This window comes from Tympanuchus pallidicinctus, unplaced genomic scaffold (genome assembly GCF_026119805.1).
Source record: "Tympanuchus pallidicinctus isolate F22 unplaced genomic scaffold, pur_lepc_1.0 scaffold3, whole genome shotgun sequence".
Classification (NCBI taxonomy): Eukaryota; Metazoa; Chordata; class Aves; order Galliformes; family Phasianidae; genus Tympanuchus; species Tympanuchus pallidicinctus.
Window position 1 is genome coordinate 59,208,173 of NW_026294747.1, and position 18,339 is coordinate 59,226,511.

At 65.1% G+C, this 18,339-nt stretch overlaps 3 protein-coding genes across 6 annotated transcripts; 2 read left to right on the plus strand and 1 right to left on the minus strand.

Annotated features, from left to right (window-relative positions):
• Positions 1 to 15: 15 nt before the first annotated feature.
• Positions 16 to 3,569, minus strand: AOC1 (amine oxidase copper containing 1). Its single transcript, XM_052694531.1, has 5 exons — positions 3,271 to 3,569; positions 1,085 to 2,655; positions 704 to 992; positions 491 to 623; positions 16 to 406 (listed from the first exon to the last, which is right to left on the minus strand). Exons 1-5 carry the CDS (start codon positions 3,552 to 3,554, stop codon positions 131 to 133), a joined length of 2,553 nt encoding a protein of 850 aa, XP_052550491.1. The 5' UTR covers positions 3,555 to 3,569; the 3' UTR covers positions 16 to 130.
• A 7,024-nt stretch (positions 3,570 to 10,593) lies between these two features.
• LOC128086433 (zinc finger protein 239-like) lies at positions 10,594 to 13,762 on the plus strand. Of its 2 annotated transcripts, none has more exons than XM_052695105.1 (4): positions 10,594 to 10,641; positions 11,225 to 11,351; positions 11,631 to 11,726; positions 12,325 to 13,762. In XM_052695105.1, exons 1-4 carry the CDS (start codon positions 10,633 to 10,635, stop codon positions 13,164 to 13,166), a joined length of 1,074 nt encoding a protein of 357 aa, XP_052551065.1. In that variant the 5' UTR covers positions 10,594 to 10,632; the 3' UTR covers positions 13,167 to 13,762. The 2 variants fall into 2 exon arrangements, with proteins under 2 accessions (XP_052551065.1, XP_052551064.1); XM_052695104.1 differs by having other exon boundaries at positions 10,618 to 10,695.
• A 1,513-nt stretch (positions 13,763 to 15,275) lies between these two features.
• LOC128086418 (gastrula zinc finger protein XlCGF57.1-like) lies at positions 15,276 to 18,025 on the plus strand. 3 transcript variants are annotated; one of them, XM_052695064.1, is made up of 5 exons: positions 15,276 to 15,495; positions 15,588 to 15,710; positions 15,839 to 15,937; positions 16,116 to 16,211; positions 16,383 to 18,025. In XM_052695064.1, the coding sequence occupies exons 1-5, from the start codon at positions 15,432 to 15,434 to the stop codon at positions 17,747 to 17,749; spliced, it is 1,749 nt and encodes a 582-aa protein (XP_052551024.1). In that variant the 5' UTR covers positions 15,276 to 15,431; the 3' UTR covers positions 17,750 to 18,025. The 3 variants fall into 3 exon arrangements, with proteins under 3 accessions (XP_052551024.1, XP_052551023.1, XP_052551025.1); XM_052695063.1 differs by having other exon boundaries at positions 15,588 to 15,700; positions 15,820 to 15,937; XM_052695065.1 differs by having other exon boundaries at positions 15,588 to 15,700; positions 15,820 to 15,937; positions 16,137 to 16,211.
• The last annotated feature ends 314 nt before the right edge of the window (positions 18,026 to 18,339 follow it).

Genomic DNA, 18,339 nt, shown 5'->3' on the forward strand with positions numbered 1-18,339 from the left:
AGGACACAGGAGCCATAGGATGACTGCCGATGTCGGCACCATGAAATATTGCAGCATCGGGGGCCCCGTGCACGCAGCCCCACAGATCAGAGGGCGACACAGGAGGCACCACCTGAGCCCCCCGCGGTGCTCACACGGGCCAGTAGGTGCCATTGTAGGAGAAGGGCTCTGGCGCCACGCAGGGCCCGGCGCTGTCAGGGGTCCAACGCTGCACCTCCAGGCGCGTGAAGTCGGGGTCCTGCGGGCGCACGATGACGGTGCCGCGCGACGCCATCGACGGGTCTTCGTCAAAGAAGTTGAAGGGGCGCAGGAAGAAGCCGACGCTGTTCCCAGGGGTGGCCGTGTTGGGGATGTCCTCCGCGTGCGGGACGTGCAGGAATCCCACCGTCACCCAGGCCACCAGATCCTGCACAGAGAGGCAGCGGCCATCAGCGCAGCACGTGGCGACGGGACCCCGGCGGCCCCCCCTGCAGCCCTCTCCCCTCGTCACCTGGTCCTCGATGCTCTCATCGTCGCGGATGAAGCTCTCGAAGCTGACAGCGGGCTCCCAGGGGTTGTTCTGGTTGTAGAGGCTGCTGCTGGACGCCTCGCTCTCGCGGTGCCGCGTCACGGCCAGGTGGTACCTTCAGGGTGGGGGGTCAGGGACAGCGTCAGCCCTGGGGCAGCGCATGGGGCTCTGCGCCCCCTGGCCCCCCGGCCCCACCTGCCCCACGCGACGCCCTTCTCCTCCTTCCAGCCGCGGGGCAGCACGCGCCCGGCGTGAGAGCGGTGCTGGATGCGGTAGCTGCGCGCGTGGCCCCAGCGGTTGCGCTGGCGCGGGTTGGAGAAGAGCAGATAGCGGGGCAGCGGGGCGCCCAGCGGGAGGGCGGCCTGGCGCTCTGTGCGGCGCGGCTGCCGGCGCAACCAGGGCTGCACCACGCGTGCGCCGGGGCTCCACGGGTTGGAGATGTTCTCGAAGCTGATGTCCATCGTCTCGAAGCTGTTGCCGGTGCCTGCGAGCGGAGAGGCCGTCAGCTGCCGACAGCAGCACCGGGGGTCCCCCAGCGCCGCGCAGCAGCCCCGTTCCCAGCGCCCGCAGCCACACCTGCGACATCCAGATCCACCTTGTAGTGCACCAGGTGCGTGTGGATGTTGCCCAGCACGTGGCTGTGCACACGGCTGCCGTAGCGGCGGCCCCGCGGCGTGTAGAAGGTGGCGTGGATGTAGCCGGTGGCGTGCACCTTGGCCTCCAGCACGCCGTTGGGGTACAGCAGCACATCCCAGATGTAGTCGTAGTTGTAGACGGTGGAGGTGGTGCGCAGCACCAGCGCGTGCCCCTCCAGCCCTGCGTAGAATTGGAACCCCCCACGGAAGTCGCTGTCGAAGTGCCGCCGCAGCGGGACGCCGGTGGGCAGCTCGAAGACGCAGAGCGCACGGCGGAAGCGCCGCGGCCCCTCGCTGTCGTACAGGTGGTGCGCGTCCAGGAAGGTGGACACCTCGGGGCAGTCGACGCCGGGCGCCAGCTCGTAGGTAACGGAGCCCATGCCCCAGCCGGCATCCAGATACTTGGTCTGCATGGCGGCCGGCGTGTCACCGCCATAGAAGGCGATGGCCTCCTGCACGCTCACCTCGTAGGCCACGCGCTCGCCGTTGAAGCGCACGTCGAAGAGCTGCAGGCCGGCGGAGGAGCGCAGGCGGAAGGCCAGGCTCCAGCCGCCGTACTCCAGCCGGTTGCCACGCAGGCGGTAGCGCCGGCCCTGCGGCTCGCACACTTTGGCCCCGTGCACCTCGCTGGTGGTGCCGGTGGTGAAACGGCCGCGCGGGATGTACGTGGAGAAGAGGTGCGGGGCCGCGGGGTCGGGCAGTTGCGCCACCACCACCGTGCCGCGCTCGTAGCGCTCGGCCAGCTCCTGCGGGCTGGAGAAGTACTGCCCGTTGTACCAGACGCTCTGCACCGCCCAGCGGCGCGGGTCGGGGTCGCGGTGGTCCAGCAGCAGCTCCAGCCCCACGGGGTGCAGGAAATACCCCTCGACGAAGCGCTGCAGGATGAACCACGTGCGGCGCTCACCGGGCGCCAGCCCGCGGGGCGCGATGTCGGAGAAGGTGAGGCAGCGCTGGGTGCAGTTGTGGTACCAGAAGCCGGAGGTCTCTCGCAGCAGGCGGTACAGCGGCTCGGTGGCCGCCACCAGCGCGCGGTGCAGCAGCTCGTACTCCCGCATCGTCATGGGCCGTGCGGAGAAGGGCACGGTGCGGCCGCCCTTGAGGCGCAGCGGGCGGTAGGAGCGGGGCCGTGGAAGGGGCCCGACGGCAAACTCGGTGACGTTGGGCTCCGCCTGCGCCCCGAAGAAGATGACGGCTCGCGCCTGGCGCCGGGGCGCGGGGCCGCCGCCATCCAGGTGCCATAGAGCCGCCCGCTTGGTGGGGGGCAGCAGCTCCACCAGGAACAGCGTGTTCTGAGCCAGCGTGTCCCCGCTTTGTGCCGACAGCCCCAACTCCGGGCGGCCCCGCAGGAAATCCCGCACCGCATGCAGCTCCGCCGGCGTCAGGTCGGCAAAGATGGAGGCTTTGTCCGGCGCTGCGGCCGTGCGGGCGGCGTTGGCCACCACCAGGCACAGCGTGGCCAGCGCCCAGGTGAGGCGGAGCAGATGCATCATCCCGGGCACCTGAGGACACAGCCTGGGTGTGGGCTGAGATGGGAGCACGGTGCCAGTGCCAACCCCGCATCACGCACCGCTTGGTGCTCCACCTCCTCTGGGACCCCCACCCAGCACCGCCCCACAGAGCTGGGATTCCTCTCCCCCGGCCCAAAGCTGGCCCTACACTGTGCTCTGCATGGCAAAGGTCCCACCAGCAGGGCCGGTGTTGTGCCCACAGCTGTGCCACCCCCCAGCCTGCTGCACGAGGGTCCCCGTGCTCCTGCAGAATGCAGGGTGGGAGGGTCCCAGGGGTCCGGTGCTTTGAGCAGTGACGTGCCCAGCACGCAGCAGTGGTTTGCACAGAGCAGTGATATCTGTGGGGATGGGGCAGCCGAAAGCAGCAGCAGCAGCAGCGGGGCTGGGGGGGGGGGGGGTCACAATGTGCACAACTGCCCAGGGGGGATGCCCAAGAAAAGGGCGTCAAGGCTGCAGCTCTGTGGGACAGGGGCTATGCTGTGGGGCTCCTCGTTGCCCCAAAACATGCAGACAGAAGGTTGCAATATTGACATGGGGCAGCCCCGCAAGCTGAGCCCCCCAACCCACCGCTCACCCCCCCGGCACCCAAAGGCAGCCCCTCTGAGCTCCCCTCACTCACCTCGTGTGGGGACCGCTCTGCCCCGTTCCCAGCCCCGTCCCGCCCTCGCCGCCCCCCCCCCGGGCTCCTCCACCCCCCCGGGTCAAGGCCGGAGCGGGGTTGCAGGGTTCAGCAGCAGCGGTGCCAATGGGGAGGGGCACAACACCCACCCGCCCCTCCCCGCCAGGAGCTGCGCTCTTTATGGCCTTTCCGTGATCAAACTCCAGGTTCAGGAGAGATAACAGCGGGGACAGGCACGGGACGGTCCCACTCATGCCCGTGGCTTTGTCCTGGTCACGCTGCATGGGGAGGGGGTGGGGAGGTGCTGGAGGCGCTGCCCTGACTCCCCCATCCCCTCCCCATGCCCCCAAAATCAAAGGGTGCACATTGGATGCACCCAGACCCAGAAATCACGCCTCCATTTTATTCCCTCACGACGCTGCAGAGAGCACAGGGGGCCGTGGTATGGACCCCGACCTTGGGGATGGAGACCCCCAAAGTACTAAGGCCCCCCTCACACACAGACCCATGAGGCTGAGATCCCTGTCCCTTTGCAGCTCCATCCCCTTCTTGGAGTACAGATCCCCTCTGTGGGACCAGGATCCCCACCCCAGTGGGACCAGGGGGCTCAGGTCCCCCACCCGTGGGACCAGCCCTCTCTTTAGTGGCACACAGTGGAGACGAGGTTGTGGGGCTGCAGCTCAGACAGGCTCAATCCTGGGGGTCAGGAAGAGAGACCCCCATCCAGCAGCCCTGTTCCAGAGGTCTCATGGACTGCACACGTCTACAATGAGCCCCTCATCCCTATGGGCACGGACCCCAATGAGCTCCATGTCCCCAGACTCCACTGGTCCTGATGTGCCCATGGGTACAAACCCCACCGAGCCCCACGGCCCCCTTCATCTCCATGTCTCTGAGGACACCAGGCACCGTGGAGCCCCAGGTCCCCATGTCCCCATGTCCCCAAACCCCACGTCTTGGGGTCCCCACAGACCCCACTGAACCCTGTAACACCGGATTTGTTTTTCAGGAGCTTTTTGTCCCGTTTATACATCCCCATCACAGGGGCTGGAGCTAGGAAAACCCCTGAAAACCATAACAGCCCTCCTGTAGCTACACCATCCCCACAGCTACACCATCCCCACGGCTGCACCCCTCACCTCTCGTCTACCCCCATCCTCATGACAACATCCACTGCCGTGGCAACACCGATACCCGTCTCCACCCATCCCCACGGCTGCTCCCATCACCTGCCTGCTCCCGGCCCCTTCCCCCTGGCACATCACCATGGGATGCCTCCGTGACACCTCGTGGCTCTGTTCCCTTGAGCCTCACCTCCCACACCCTAAGGTCTGGCCGGTGCCCTCCCCCATCGTAGCAGAGCCCTGCAGAATGGTGCTGGTGGGCTCCGCGGGTGTCGGGGGCTGAACCTCCACGGTTGGTGGTGAGAGCAGCTGCTGGTGTCACAGCAGTGCAGCTGGTAGGGAGGCAGGAAATGGGACGTGGAGTTGGGACATAGAGACGGAATGTTGAGATGGGACACAGAAATAGGACCTGGAAATGGGACGTGGAGCTGAGACACGGCGTGAGGAGCTGGGAACCAGAGACTGGGGCCTGGAGCCGGGGACCTTGGAGATCTAGTGCCAGCCCCAGTGTTAGGAGCCCCGGAGGAGGAGGATGTGATGCCAGGAAGTGCAGAGCTGTGCAGGGAAAGCACTCTGTCCGTGGTTTAACATCTATGGAGCAGAGACAACAGCTGTGACCCCCCTGCACCACAGCAGCACTGCCAGCACAGCTCCTGCAGTGCCCACAGCCGCACTGTGAGCTCGGACGCGCCAAGGATTTGTTCCAACTTTTCCTCTGTTTCTATAAAATCTCCCATTCCTATAAATGGACGCCACACGAGGACGCCTGGAACGAAAGGAGCCTTTCAGCAAAAGCTTCCCAGCGGGCATTCATTGATCACCCAGCAGGAGAACTTATCGGCAGCGCGCAGCACGCGGCAGCAGCCCAACGCCGCGGGGAGCGGAGGGCGATGCTCCTCATGCCGTGTGCTGCGCTGCTGGGAAAGCAGCTTTGGGACGCAATGAGCCCAGGGCCTGGCAGCCCCCTCCATGGGGCACAGTGGGCACACAGGAGCTGTTCTGAATGTCCTGCCCAGAAAACAGGAGAGGATCCATCAGTACCCCCAGAGGAAGAAGAGGACAGGGAGGAGGAAGGCTAGGAGGGGAGCCCGCTGCCTCCTGCCCGCGGGTACTGCTGGACCCAACTCGGCATTGCAGGGATGCCCTCCCCCTGATCGCCCCAAACATCTGCTGTGGGTTTTGCCTGAGTCCCACCTCCAGTGCCCTCCCCTTGTCTCATCATGAAATCATAGAATGGCCCGGGTCGAAAAGGACCGTAATGCCCATCTCGTTGGTGCTACGAGCGCCAGACCAGGCTGCCTCCCAGGCTCAGGTCCTGCAGTAGCAAGAAGAGGCTTTTTGAAGCTGATGCCCTGAGCCCCCCCTCCCGCAGCCGCCACTCCGCTTCTTGTGAAACCGTGCCGCCTTTATTCATGAAGGAGCCCATTCCTGGCTTATGACATAAAAACACGATGTTTGCTGCCATCTCCCTCCAATCAGAGCTCCCCGGGTGCCTCGTGCCCTCCAAGTGATGCGCCGGGGCCGTTCCAAAGGTCACCGTGTGACGCAGCAAAGTTCAGCCACGGCTGTTTTCCCACTGATGGCAGCAGTGCCGAGTCCCGCTGCAGACACCGGAGCGTGCCGGGAACCCCGTGCCAGCAGCAGAACCTGCAGGGAGAGGGGCTGGTGGATCAGCCAGATATCAGCAATAACTGCTCTGGGCTGGGGCCGGGCATGGGGCAGGGCTGAGGACTGTGGAGGAAAGAATGGACCAGAGGTGCGAGCAGGAAACCCCCTATGCAGAGTGGGCCACCTCCCCCAGCGAACACCGCGCACCCATCTGGTTGACCCCAAGCTCTGCTCTGCCTCCTTGAAGGTTGAACGCAGCTCTGCTCAGCCCCATCCCCTCCATCACCAGGTGCTCCTCCAGCCCAGAGGGTCTGGCCCAGCACTGTGCTGTGCTCCTCCACGCGTCCTTTGAGGCTGCCCACTCCTCAAGGCGGTTGCTGTGGTTCGGTTCTCCTCCTCCTGCTCTGCGGTTCCCAATTGCTCTGGCTGTGCTCTCACACCAGATGTGTTTTTTTCCCCCCCATTTCGTAACTGCAGTCACCGAGATAATAGCAAAGCAGATAACAGCCCATGAGCTCTCTTGTCTCCTCTGCCAGCTGTTCTGTTCTTTCCAGAGAAAATCTTCCATCACTCAGCTCTTTCATGAGCTGCTGCCTCCCCAGCACAGCGCTTCACTGGAGGGATGCTCCCCCCCAAGTCAGAGAAGTCCCCCAGCACTCCTCTATGCTGCCTGAGCGCTCTGCTCTTCCCCTGTCCCAAGCAGCAGAGCAGCCCCACGACGTCCCTTCGGCCTTTCCATCGGTCTGTCCATCCATCCATCCCATCAGGATGCGTGCAGGACTGCCTGCCCGCTGCCCAACCATCCACAGCGCGGTGCCGGGTGCCGGTGCTCCCACATCTCCCCAAGGTGCCCTTTGTTCCGGCCTGATGAAGCCCCATCCTTGGGGGAAATCTAATTGCACAAAGGTTAATTGCTGTCTCTGCACTTGTGGGACCTGCGGCCGAAAGTTGCCGGCACACGTTTCTGACTCAGCGGAGCGGTTCTGCGCTCAGCCACGCTGCCCTGCGGCGCTGACATCGCCCCTCTCCTCCTCCTCCATGACGCTGTGAGCTCAGCACGAGGATCCTGCTCCCGTGGATGGGGTGCCCACGTCTGTGAGGGTCAGGGAATGGGGGCTGTTGGTGGGAAGGGGCCTCACCAGCCTCAGCGGGGGCACAACAGTGCGAGCGGGGCTCGGTTCGGCCCTATTAATTCTGGGAGGTGGGGAGGGCTTGGTGGCATTCCATAGACAGAGAGACCTCGGTGCTCCTGGGGCTGTGGCTGCAGAAGGAGCAGCGTTGGCGCCTGCAGCACGGGGTGCGGAGCCGCAGTGCGGGGCACGTGGCAGCCAGCCCCCCCCTGCAGCACTGCCACAGCACAGACCCAGAAATGTGTCCCCGTAACGGTGCTGACAAAAGGATGACGGACACTCCTGGCTGCGCTCGATTCGCTCAGCCCTTCCAGCCTCGGCCACACCACCGAGATATAATTGGGGATTGTCCTCCCGCCTCCTGTATTCATTTGGAGCAGCAAAGAAAGAAGAAAGAATTTTATTTTTTTTTTGCATTTTTCACACTTTTTGGCGGTGTCACAAAGCCCAGAGGAGCGCTGGGGCCAGAGGGGCGTCCCGTGCTCCCCAGGCGGCACCCGAAGCACCGCGCGGCGCCGCAGCCACCGCCACGTGTGAGCTGTGCACGTTGGGGCCAGCAGCGCAGCGCAAGTAGGGCAGCCCAAAAAAGCCCCAAAAAAGTCCCAGAAAAGGACTTCATCCTCTGCGTAATCAGCAGCAATCAGCAGCACGCGGTGCTGTGCTGAGAGGAGAGGCCTCGGGGGACCCACAGCCGCTCGCAGCGCCCGGCGAGCCGCCCAAAGCTCCGCTGCTCCGTTTCCAGCACTGCTGGCATGCAGCTCGGCCTGCCCTGCTTGCCAGCAATGCAGGAACGCAAAGCCCCAGATCTGCCCCCCAGGAAGGCCGTGTGTCACAGCCTGCAGGCAGCGCCGGCGGCGCCGGCAGGAAGCGGCTTTGCAAGAGGAGCTGCAGCACATCTGCCGGCCGTCAAGAAAATCACTTTCCCTGGAAAGCGAAGCGCGGGGGCCGCCGGCATGCAAGTAGGGCAGCAGATGGGCCTGAGAAGAGGGGGGGCCCAAAGCCACCCCTGACACCATTGAAGGGTTTGCTGCTCCCCATGGCACGGCTGGGCCTCGGCTCGGGGGGGCAGGGGCATGGGGACGGCGGAGACGTTGGGGCTGAGCCAGTGGTGGCACCGCAGGACGTCAGCTGAGGGATGCTGGGGTGTGAGGGGCAACTCCTGCCGGGCTGCAGTGTGAACCCAGTGGGCCAGCACTGGGATGCTCAGCGTGAGTGAAATAAATGGAAAATCAGAGGGATTGAGGCATCTCTGCGGCTGCGGTGCTGGCGCTCCCCAGACACAGACTGTGCCCCTGCCCGGCGCTCGGTGTGCTGCAACCTGGGGTGCAGGTCTGCCTCCCAACACACACAAACGTCTCAGCACCAGGCTGCACGCGTGGCTCCTGCCCCACAGCATCACCTTCCCCTGGCTGTGAGCCCACAGCATGGCTTAACGAGAGCTGGGATCCTGCCTGGAGCTCCAGCTGGTGGCGGTGCTGCTGGGCACCGTGCGGCACGGCGTGGCACAGTGCCGTATGGAACTGCATGGCACGGCACAGCCTGGCACAGCGCTGCATGGTTCCTTGTGGCACAGCACGGCACGGCACAGCCTGGCACAGCGCTGCACCTTGTGGCACATTACAGTGCCACCATGCTGCCACCAGGCGGGCACAGCCAGGCAGGAGTTTCCCCACAGAAGTTCGGGACGGAGCACCGGCGCTTCAGCTGCCCACCAAATTCCCCCCAAATTCCCATTCCCTGCGGCAACAAAAGCCAAAGGAGAGGCTCCCCCCAGCTCCATGCTGCGGGCTGCAGAGCAGCACTTGGCTCCCACACTGGGAAAATCCTTTCCCCCCCCCCTTCCCCCCTTCACACCGCCTGCGCGTGATTCCTCGGCGCGGGGGTGTCAGCACTGCTCCCATCTGCTGTGCTCTGAGTGCTCATCCCTGCGCCGGGGATTTCACCGCCAACCGCATTGCGTAACCACCAAGGGGGACCACATCCCCCATCCTCCTCCATCGTCCTCCCAACAGGACACCCCTGTGGTCGGGCCGTCAGCCCTCCTGCACGGAACCGTCCTCAGCTCTGCGCCGCGCTGCTCAGTGCTCACCATAACATCCATGCGCTCCCACCGCCGGCTCCAGCCCAAACCCAAACGCAGCCCCCCCCCCCCCCCCGGTCCCCTCCCACCAAAATCAGGGCACAGCATGCAGTGCCCATCCCAACTCCCCCCCGAGCACCTCCTGGTGCTGCTGCTCATCTCCCTCCCCCCTCAGAGCTGTGATCTGGGGCACGGGTTTAACTCGGCACCTGCGGCACCGGGATGCAACTCGCTGCGTTATCTGCGTCTGCCATGCGCGCTGTGGGACGCGGGAGCTCTGCAGGTGTGTGGGACCCCACAGCTTGGAAACAGGAAATCTGCAGCACCCATGATGTTCATCTCCCCACATCTGCAGCCTGCCTGCGCCTCCCATCACTGCCCCGATGCGTTCTTACCCCAACGCACTCCTGCCCCAACGCACCGCTGTCCCAAGGCATTGCTTCCCCAAAGCATCCCTGACCCAATCCACTCCTGCCCCAATTCATTCTTACCCCAATCCATTCCTGCCCCACTGCCTCCCTGCCTCAACATATTCCTTCCCCAACACATTCTTACCCCAATACACTCCTGCCCCAAAGCATTCCTGCTTCCTGTCCACATCCTGCTGTCACCCCACTGCACCCCAGGAGCACCTGCCCAGCTGTGCACCCATCACTGCCCCCCTCATTGCCCCAATAACTTTGCACCCCAATAACCCGGCTACCTCAATAATGAGGCACAAAACAGCCTGGCATGCCAACAGCCAAGCATCCCATTAACCGAGCTCCCCAATAAACCAGCTTCCCAATAACATGGGCACTCCAATGACCTGGGAGCCTCAAGAACCAAGAGCCCCAATGATCTGGAATTACATCAGTGGGGCACCCCAGTAACCAGGCAGAGGCCATATATAAACCGAGAACCCAGCAGCACCTCAGTAGGTGGTGCACCACAACAACCTGGCACCCAGCAACTTTGCACCCCAGTAACTGGGCGCCCCAATAGCCTCTGATCCCAATAACTGGGCACCCCAGCAACTGGGCGCCCCAACAGTGGCACGATGATCACCTCGCCAACCAATAACCCGAGATTCCAACAACCCGGATACCCCAATACATTTGCACCCCCAAAAAACAGACACCCCGTGAGGGGGGGGGGGGCGGGGGGCTGCGTGCCTCAGTTTCCCCGTTTGCTGCCCCTCACCCGGCACACAGAGCCCGGCGGTTCGATTCCCCCCACCACTGTTGAGGAGGAACCGCCTGATCTCTGCAGCCATTGCGCACGGACGGCAGAGCCGAACGCCGCCACCACCCGCGATGCTCCGCTCCGCTCCGCCCCGTCCCGCCCCCACCGTCACCTTCCGGCCCACCCCGGCTGTGGCTCCGCCGTCATCGCACCGGTACCGCCCCCTCCCCCCCCCCCCCACCCAGCGCCGACAGCGATGCAGCGGGTGAGACCCCATCGCGATACCCGCGCCCCGTCCCGGTACCCACACCGCATCCCTGTACCCAAACCTCATCCCGATACCGACACCCCATCCCGGTACCCAGACCGCATTCCTAAACCTACACCCCCATTCCGGAGCCCGTACCCCATCCCTATGCCCACAGTCCATCCTGATACCGACATCGCGATACCCGCTCCCCACCCTGGTACCCAAACCCCCCTCCCAGTACCCACACCCCAGCCCGGCACCCACCCCCTAACCCCATACCCATACCCCATCCCAATACCTGTGCCCCATCCTGATAACCATACCCCATCCCAGTACCCACACCCCATCCAGATACTCCCCCCCCCCCATCCTGATACCCTCACACCACCCCGATACCTGTACCCCATCCCAGTACCCCATCCTGATACCCACTTCCTATCCCGATGCCTGCACCCCATCCCAATACCCACACCCCATCCTGGTACCCCCACCCCATCCCAGCACCCACAGCCCTACACAACCCAGGTCTTGGGGAGGCCTCTGGGCACGGTGGGGTCCTGGTGCCAGCCGTGCCCTCAGCCCCCCCACTTCCCCAAAGGCTGCGGTGGCATTTGAAGACGTGGCCCTGTATTTCTCTGCTGACGAGTGGGCACTGCTGGCACGGTGGCAGCGGGAGCTGTACCAGGAGGTGATGATGGATAACTACGACCTGGTGGCGTGTCTGGGTAAGGAGCAGTGCTGCGCAGCCCCCCCCAGTGCCCCCGGCCCCAGGTGTGCCCCTGCTCCCACTGCATCCCAGTTTGCTGCCATGACTGAGGGTGGCACAGCAGCCTCCTGCACTGCAGTCCCCAGCTGGCATCTCATGGGCACCTCGGTGATGGTGACGCCCCCAGGGTGCATCCCCAGGGTCTCAGTGACACCTCTGAGGGCAGCTCTGGGGGCTGGGTGATGGCGATGCCCCTGTGGGTGTCTCTGGAGGGTGCTGAGGACTCTCACTTCCCCAGACTCCCTTGACATCAAACCCCTCAACGTCCACGGAACGGATCCTGGGGAGACGTCAAATGGAGGGGACAGAGGGCGACTGGACCCTGCAGGCAGCGGTGAGAGCAATGGGGCAGAGCTGGGGGCAACAGGATGGGGGGGGGCTGTTGGGCACATAGCGGATGTGAGCCCTGTGCTGTGCCATGAGCCATGCCATGAGCTGTGCCATGAGCTGTGCCGTGAGCTGTGCCATGAGCTGTGCCATGAGCTGTGCCATGAGCCATGAGCTGTGCCATGAGCTGTGCCGTGAGCTGTGCCATGAGCTGTGCCATGAGCTGTGCCATGAGCCATGAGCTGTGCCATGAGCCATGCCATGAGCTGTGCCATGAGCTGTGCCATGAGCCGTGCCATGAGCTGTGCCATGAGCTGTGCCATGAGCCATGAGCTGTGCCATGAGCCGTGCCATGAGCCATGAGCTGTGCCATGAGCTGTGCCATGAGCCATGAGCTGTGCCATGAGCCGTGCCATGAGCCATGAGCTGTGCCATGAGCCGTGCCATGAGCCATGAGCTGTGCCATGAGCTGTGCCATGAGCCGTGCCATGAGCCGTGCCACATCTATGTGCAAGAGGGGGTTCTACAGGTGCCCCCCTGCTGTGTGCCCACCCGGGGCATCCCATGGAGATGTGGCCCTGACCCAGCACCTCCACTCCCTGCAGCCCCCTGGGACAAGGACACACCGGGTGTCGCCATCCAGGGACACCGTGTGCCGCCGGAGCCGGGATGCCCCCCCCTGCACCCTGAATGGGGGGAGCGGGAGCCGGCAGGGGCCGTAGGGCCTCAAATCTGCAGGGTCTGCGGGCAGAGCTTCGAGGACGAGGCGGCGCCGAGCACGCACCGCTCAGAGCACGGGGACCCGACGCCCGGCCACGAGTGCGTGGCGTGCGGCAAAGTGTTCCGGCACCGCCGCAACCTCCTGGTACACAAGAAGCAGCGGGGCCAGCGGCGGCACTCCTGCGGCGAATGCGGCCGCAGCTTCTGCCTGAAGGGCGACCTGCTGCGGCACCGGCACCGGCGCGACCCGCAGGAGCGCGGCGAATGGCGACCGGCGAGGCGGCAGTGCCCGGAGTGCGGGCGGCACCGCGAGGACGAGCTCAGCCCCAGCCGGCACCGCGCGCGGCACGGCGAGGAGCGGCCCTTCGCCTGCGGGCGCTGCGAGCGCCGCTTCTCCTGGAAGGAGAGCCTGCAGCTGCACCTGCGCAGCCACGCGCCCGAGCGCCGCCACAAATGCCAGCAGTGCGGCCGGGCGTTCAGCAGGGGCAGCAACCTGCTGCTGCACCAACGCGTGCACACCGGGGAGCGGCCCTACGCCTGCGCGCAGTGCGACAAAACCTTCAGCAGCAAAGCGAGCCTCACCACGCACCGCCGCCTGCACCGCCGCCGCGGGACCTTCGTCTGCGCGCTGTGCCGCCTCGGCTTCGGCTCCAAGAGCAAACTGAGGCTGCATCTGCGCGGCCACGGCGACGGCGGCGGCCTCGGGGTGGGGAGTGGGCAGCCCTGAGCCCGGAGGGCCTTGTGGGATGCCCCAAAGGACCCCGCGAGACCCACGAAGGGCCGTACGAGGTGGCCCAAAGGACTCCGTAGGATCCCCCCAAAGGACGCTGTGGAATCCCCTGGAGAATCTCATGGGATCCCCCGAAGAACCCTATTAGTTCCTCCAAGGGACCCAATGAGGCTCCTGGAAGGACCCTATGGGATTCCCCTAAGGACCCCATAGGACGTTTGGAGTTCTCCTGAAGGGCCCTATTGGATCCTCCAAACGGCACTGGGATCCCCCAAAGAATCTCATGGGATCCCCCAAAGGACATTTGGAGTTCTCCTGAAGGACCCCACTGGATCTTCCAGAGGACCCATTGAGACTTCTTGAATGACCTTCTGGGATCCCCCAAAGGACCTCAGGAGACCCCCTGAAGGAGCTGTGTGGGATCCCCCCAAAGGACACTTGGAGTTCTCCAGGGGGGCACTGATTTGGATCCTCTAAAGGACATTGTGGGATCCCGCAAAGAATCCTATGGGATCCCCTGAAGAACACCGTGGGGCCACCCTAAGGACACAGTGGGATCCCAGAGGACCCTCTGCAGCAGTGCCCACCCCACCTGCCCCACGGCCTTGGGGCACCCCTGGCGCGTGGTGCTCTGTGCCATGGGGCGAAGGCAGATGTTGGTGGGCTCCTGCCCCACACCTGTGCCCTCGGCCCACCCCATCCGCTCACCCCCCAGTATGGGGGTCTGCTGAGGCCTCTTCGTTTTTGGGGCCGTTCTGTGGCTCAGGACGACCCTTTTGGAGATGTGCAAAGCCGGGTGCGGCGCCCATGGGGTCTCCAGCTTGGAGAACCCTACAGAGACAGAGATGGGGTCCCGTCCTCGTGCCCTGCGCCCCTCTTTGCCCCGTGCCCCCCCCACTGTCTCCTGTCCTCTCCGTGCCCTGCGGTGTCCCCGCATCCCGCACCGGGCGCTGCGGGCGGGGCGCTGCGGGCGGACTACAGCTCCCGGCACGCACCGGGCAGCCTTTGTCTGCGCTCCAGCACCTCCCGAACCCCGCGGCCGTCGGCGGTGCCCCGCGGCAGCCCCCCGAGCGGCGCCGGTGAGAGCAGGGGGGGGGGCGAGGGAGCGAGGGAGGGGGGGGTCACAGCGGGGGGGGGGGAGAGCGGAGGAGGGGGAGGGGACGGGGCGGGGGAGAGCGGCGCGGCGCGGGGGGGTGCGGGGATGGTGCGCGGCTGTCACTGTCCCCAGAAATAGGACCGGCGGCACTAAAGCACGGACCCAAATAAAGGTGCCCCCCCCCCCCACCTCCCGTGTGAGTTCTGGGTGAGCCCCAAGGGGGGCGGACAGGAGTGCAGAATTAGAATTGAACAAACCATGGTTGGGTTGCAAGAGACCCCACCGCCCCACCCCTGCCGTGGGCTGAGTGCCCCCCACCCCTTCAAACTGCCCAGGGTCCCCCCACGGCTTTGGGCGCCCCCAGGGCTGGCGCTGCTCCGTGTCCCCCGTGCCAGGGGATGGGATGAGGATGGGATGGGATGGGATGGGATGGGATGGGATGGGATGGGATGGGATGGGATGGGATGGGATGGGATGGGATGGATGGGATGGGATGGGATGGGATGGCATGGGATGGGATGGGGATGGGGATGGGGATGGGGATGGGGATGGGATGGGGATGGGGATGGGATGGGATGGGATGGGATGGGATGGGATGGGATGGATGGGATGGGATGGGATGAGGATGGGATGGGATGGGGATGGGAGGGGATGGGATGGGATGGGATGGGATGGGATGGGATGGGATGGGATGGATGGGATGGGATGGGATGGGATGAGGATGGGATGGGATGGGGATGGGAGGGGATGGGATGGGATGGGATGGGATGGATGGGATGGGATGGGATGGGATGGGATGGGATGGGATGGGATGGGGTGGGATGGGATGGGATGGGATGGAGATGGGATGGGGATGGGGATGGAGATGGGGATGGAGATGAAGATGGGGATGGGGATGGGATGGGATGGGATGGGGATGGGATGGGATGGGATGGGGTGGGATGGGATGGGATGGGATGGGATGGGATGGGATGGGGATGGGATGGGATGGGATGGGATGGGATGGGATGGAAAGAGGGGAATTGTGACCAGCATAGAAAAAGGACCATTCCCAAAATATTCATAGCCCTGTTGTGCCCACTGCCCAGCACCCGGCTGCCTGTGCCCAGGCTATTGTTGCAGGCATTCCCAGGACCCGGGTGGAGATTTCTTGTTGCCACCTTGCAATGGAGCCAGGGGAGAACCCCCAGGATGGGAGGCACAGGGGAGTCGCCAGTCCCCATGGCACAGGTGAGCTGCAGGACCCTCGGGTGGGGGTTCATCCCTCAGTGCCCAGCATAGTTCTCACACAAGAAACCCAAAAGCGGCTTTCTCTTCCCCAGAAAAGAAGTGGGCTGGTGTGAAGCATGAGATTGTGGTGAAAATGGAGCCAGAGAATGAGTCCTGCATTGGGTACCTGCAGGACCTGGGGGCACGGGCCAGCGTCCCCAGTGTTCTCAGTACCAGTAAGTGACCGCAGCAGGCAGCTGGGCAGGGCTGGGTGCTGGGCAAGCCCTGCCAGCTGCCTGGGGACAAAGTGCCATCCCGTTCCATGGGGACGTGGATGAGCTCCACTGCATCTTTCCTTCCACAGGAGTGAAAATGGAGGTGGTGGTCAAAGCGGAACCTGAGGATGACTCGCACAGCAACCACTGCTACCAGGAGGAGGAGGACCCCCCCGACCCCACTGCTGGTGAGCAGGGCTGGGTGCCCACAATGGCCGGGGCCGTGTGATGGGGTTCCTGCATGTGCCCCAGCCCTGTGGGCACCCCGGGATGGTGACGCTGTCCTGGGGGTGGCGGCACTCTGGGGATGGTGGCACCTCCTGGGGGTCACACAGGGCCCAGCCTGCTCCACACCAGCTGGCACAGATGCACTCTCTGCCCATGCAGGCGATGCCAAGCCTGAGCTCATCGTGAAGGTGGAGCCGGAGGAGGTGGTGTGCATCGTGTGTCCCCAGGGCCCAGGTGACAAAGGCGCTCTGGCTGAGTGCAGCTGCACCCTGTGGGGCTGCGTGGGGATGGGGGCTGTGGGTCCGGCAGCGACGCGCTGGGCCGCCTTGCGCTGTGCATCCAGCTGGGTGCCCGGGGTGGCTCTGTGCCATACCTACGACACACAGCCTTCCCTTCTGTGGGCAGATGGCGAGAAGCATCCCAAGGAAGAGCTGGAGGATGTGGAACCAGAGAGGGCCCTGCAGGCTGTGCCTGGGCACCGCATCATCCACGTGGGCACGGGCACAGCGCCCGTCCCACCGGCGAGCGCCGCCGGGCACCGACCCACCACGGCCCCCAGCACTGAGGCGACCCGGCCGCCCCGCGGCACCGAACGTCCCTTCGGCTGCGGTGAGTGTGGGAAGAGCTTCCAGCACCGAGGGAACCTCATCACCCACCTGCGTGTGCACACCGGGGAGAGGCCGTTCGCCTGCGGCGTCTGCGGGAAGAGCTTCAGCCAGAAGGGCGACCTGATGCGGCACCAACGCACCCACACGGGAGAAAAGCCCTTCGAGTGCACCGTGTGCGGGAAGAGCTTCTGCTCCAAGCAGACCTTCGTGCTGCACCAACGCATCCACACCGGGGAGAAGCCCTTCTCCTGCGGCGACTGCGGGAAGAGCTTCAACCGCAAGGCCAACTTGGTCACGCACCAGAAGATCCACCGCGGCGAGCGGCCCTTCGTCTGCGCCGAGTGCGGGAAGGGCTTCTGCGCCAAGAAAACCTTCATCCTGCACCAGAAGATCCACGTGGGAGAGCGGCCCTTCGGCTGCCCCCAGTGTGGGAAGAGCTTCAGCCGCAACGGCGACCTGACGCGGCACCACCGCATCCACACCGGCGAGCGGCCCTTCGCCTGCGCCGACTGCGGGAAGAGCTTCAGCCACAACGGGGAGCTGATCAAACACCGGCGCATCCACACCGGGGAGAAGCCCTTCGCCTGCGCCGAGTGCGGGAAGAGCTTCAACCGCAAGGGCACGCTCACCACCCACCGGCGCATCCACACCGGCGAGCGGCCCTTCGCCTGCGCCGAGTGTGGGAAGAGCTTCAACCTGAAGACGACGCTGATGAAGCACGCGCGCATCCACACGGGGGAGCGGCCCTTCGCCTGCAGCGACTGCGGGAAGAGCTTCAAGTACAAAGGCAACCTGCGGACGCACCGCCTGACGCACACGGTGCGGCGCGTTTACCCCTGCACGGAGTGCGGCCGGGTCTTCGGGCACCGGAAGGAGCTGAGCGGGCACCAGGGCGCGCACGCTGGGGAGAGGGTCCCGTCCTGTTATCGGGACGGGGGATCCTTCCGACCCTTCGTCCCCGCACGCCCGCTGCTCGTGGCCCGCACGCAGACGCAGCTGCCGCTCTCCGAGTGCGAGCAGGGGGAGCGCACGGACGGAACGGGGTGCGGGAGCGGCAGGAAGGAGCCGCGCGGCGGCGGCGGCGGGGGGTGCGCGTGGAGCGCAGCCGAGGGACGGTGCCCTCCGGCGGGCAGCGCGCGGCGCTCTGAGCGCTGTGTGCCGTAATGTCACCGAGCGGCGGGCGCAGAGCACCCGGAACGCACATCTTCCCACAGCCCGACGCCACATCCAACCCGACCTTCACCGCCTCCGGGGATGGGGACCCCGCGGCGCGTCCCGCCCCCCCAGCGCGAAGAGACCCTCGTAACCCCCAGCTGCCCGCGGAGAGGGGCCGCGCTCCGGGGGCTGCGGTGTATGGGAGCCCCCAGGAGCCTCGGGGAGCGGGTAAACCTCGGCGACCGCGCGCCCTTAACGCCCCGCTCACGGTTTTGGTTTTTTTTTTCTGAGCTGGAAAAGAATAAAAAGCGAAACCGAACGCGGTGAGCGGATGTGCCGGCAGGGTGTGCTGCTGCCCCAGCGAAGGGACGCGCGAGCAAATCGCTGCAGCCGCACCAGCGCAGGCGGCTCCGCGCCTTTGTCCTGCTCTCCAAATGCCGCGCGCGTTGCTCACCGCCCCACGCCGTGTCCTCCGGCCGCGCGGTGTCCCGTGGCCACCAGAGCTCGTGAGAAGCCGTGCCAAAGCCCTGTGCCCTCAGGGTGGGCCTCCCACCACCAGGCTTTCGGCTCCCATCCATCCCAAGCCTTTCCACGATCCC

What these genes read in the sequence shown, in the direction of transcription:
- AOC1 (XM_052694531.1), bottom strand. Translation starts at nt 3,554, where the DNA reads ATGCAGCGTGACCAGGACAAAGCCACGGGCATGAGTGGGACCGTCCCG. An exon ending in GGTGGATCTGGATGTCGCAG is followed by an intron (nt 993 to 1,084) that starts GTGTGGCTGCGG and finishes CTCCGCTCGCAG; the next exon opens with GCACCGGCAACAGCTTCGAG. An exon ending in AAGGGCGTCGCGTGGGGCAG is followed by an intron (nt 624 to 703) that starts GTGGGGCCGGGG and finishes CCCACCCTGAAG; the next exon opens with GTACCACCTGGCCGTGACGC.
- LOC128086433 (XM_052695104.1), top strand. Translation starts at nt 10,633, where the DNA reads ATGCAGCGGGTGAGACCCCATCGCGATACCCGCGCCCCGTCCCGGTAC. An exon ending in CGACCTGGTGGCGTGTCTGG is followed by an intron (nt 11,352 to 11,630) that starts GTAAGGAGCAGT and finishes TCACTTCCCCAG; the next exon opens with ACTCCCTTGACATCAAACCC. An exon ending in ACTGGACCCTGCAGGCAGCG is followed by an intron (nt 11,727 to 12,324) that starts GTGAGAGCAATG and finishes CACTCCCTGCAG; the next exon opens with CCCCCTGGGACAAGGACACA.
- LOC128086418 (XM_052695063.1), top strand. Translation starts at nt 15,432, where the DNA reads ATGGAGCCAGGGGAGAACCCCCAGGATGGGAGGCACAGGGGAGTCGCC. An exon ending in CGCCAGTCCCCATGGCACAG is followed by an intron (nt 15,496 to 15,587) that starts GTGAGCTGCAGG and finishes TCTCTTCCCCAG; the next exon opens with AAAAGAAGTGGGCTGGTGTG. An exon ending in GGGCCAGCGTCCCCAGTGTT is followed by an intron (nt 15,701 to 15,819) that starts CTCAGTACCAGT and finishes GATGAGCTCCAC; the next exon opens with TGCATCTTTCCTTCCACAGG.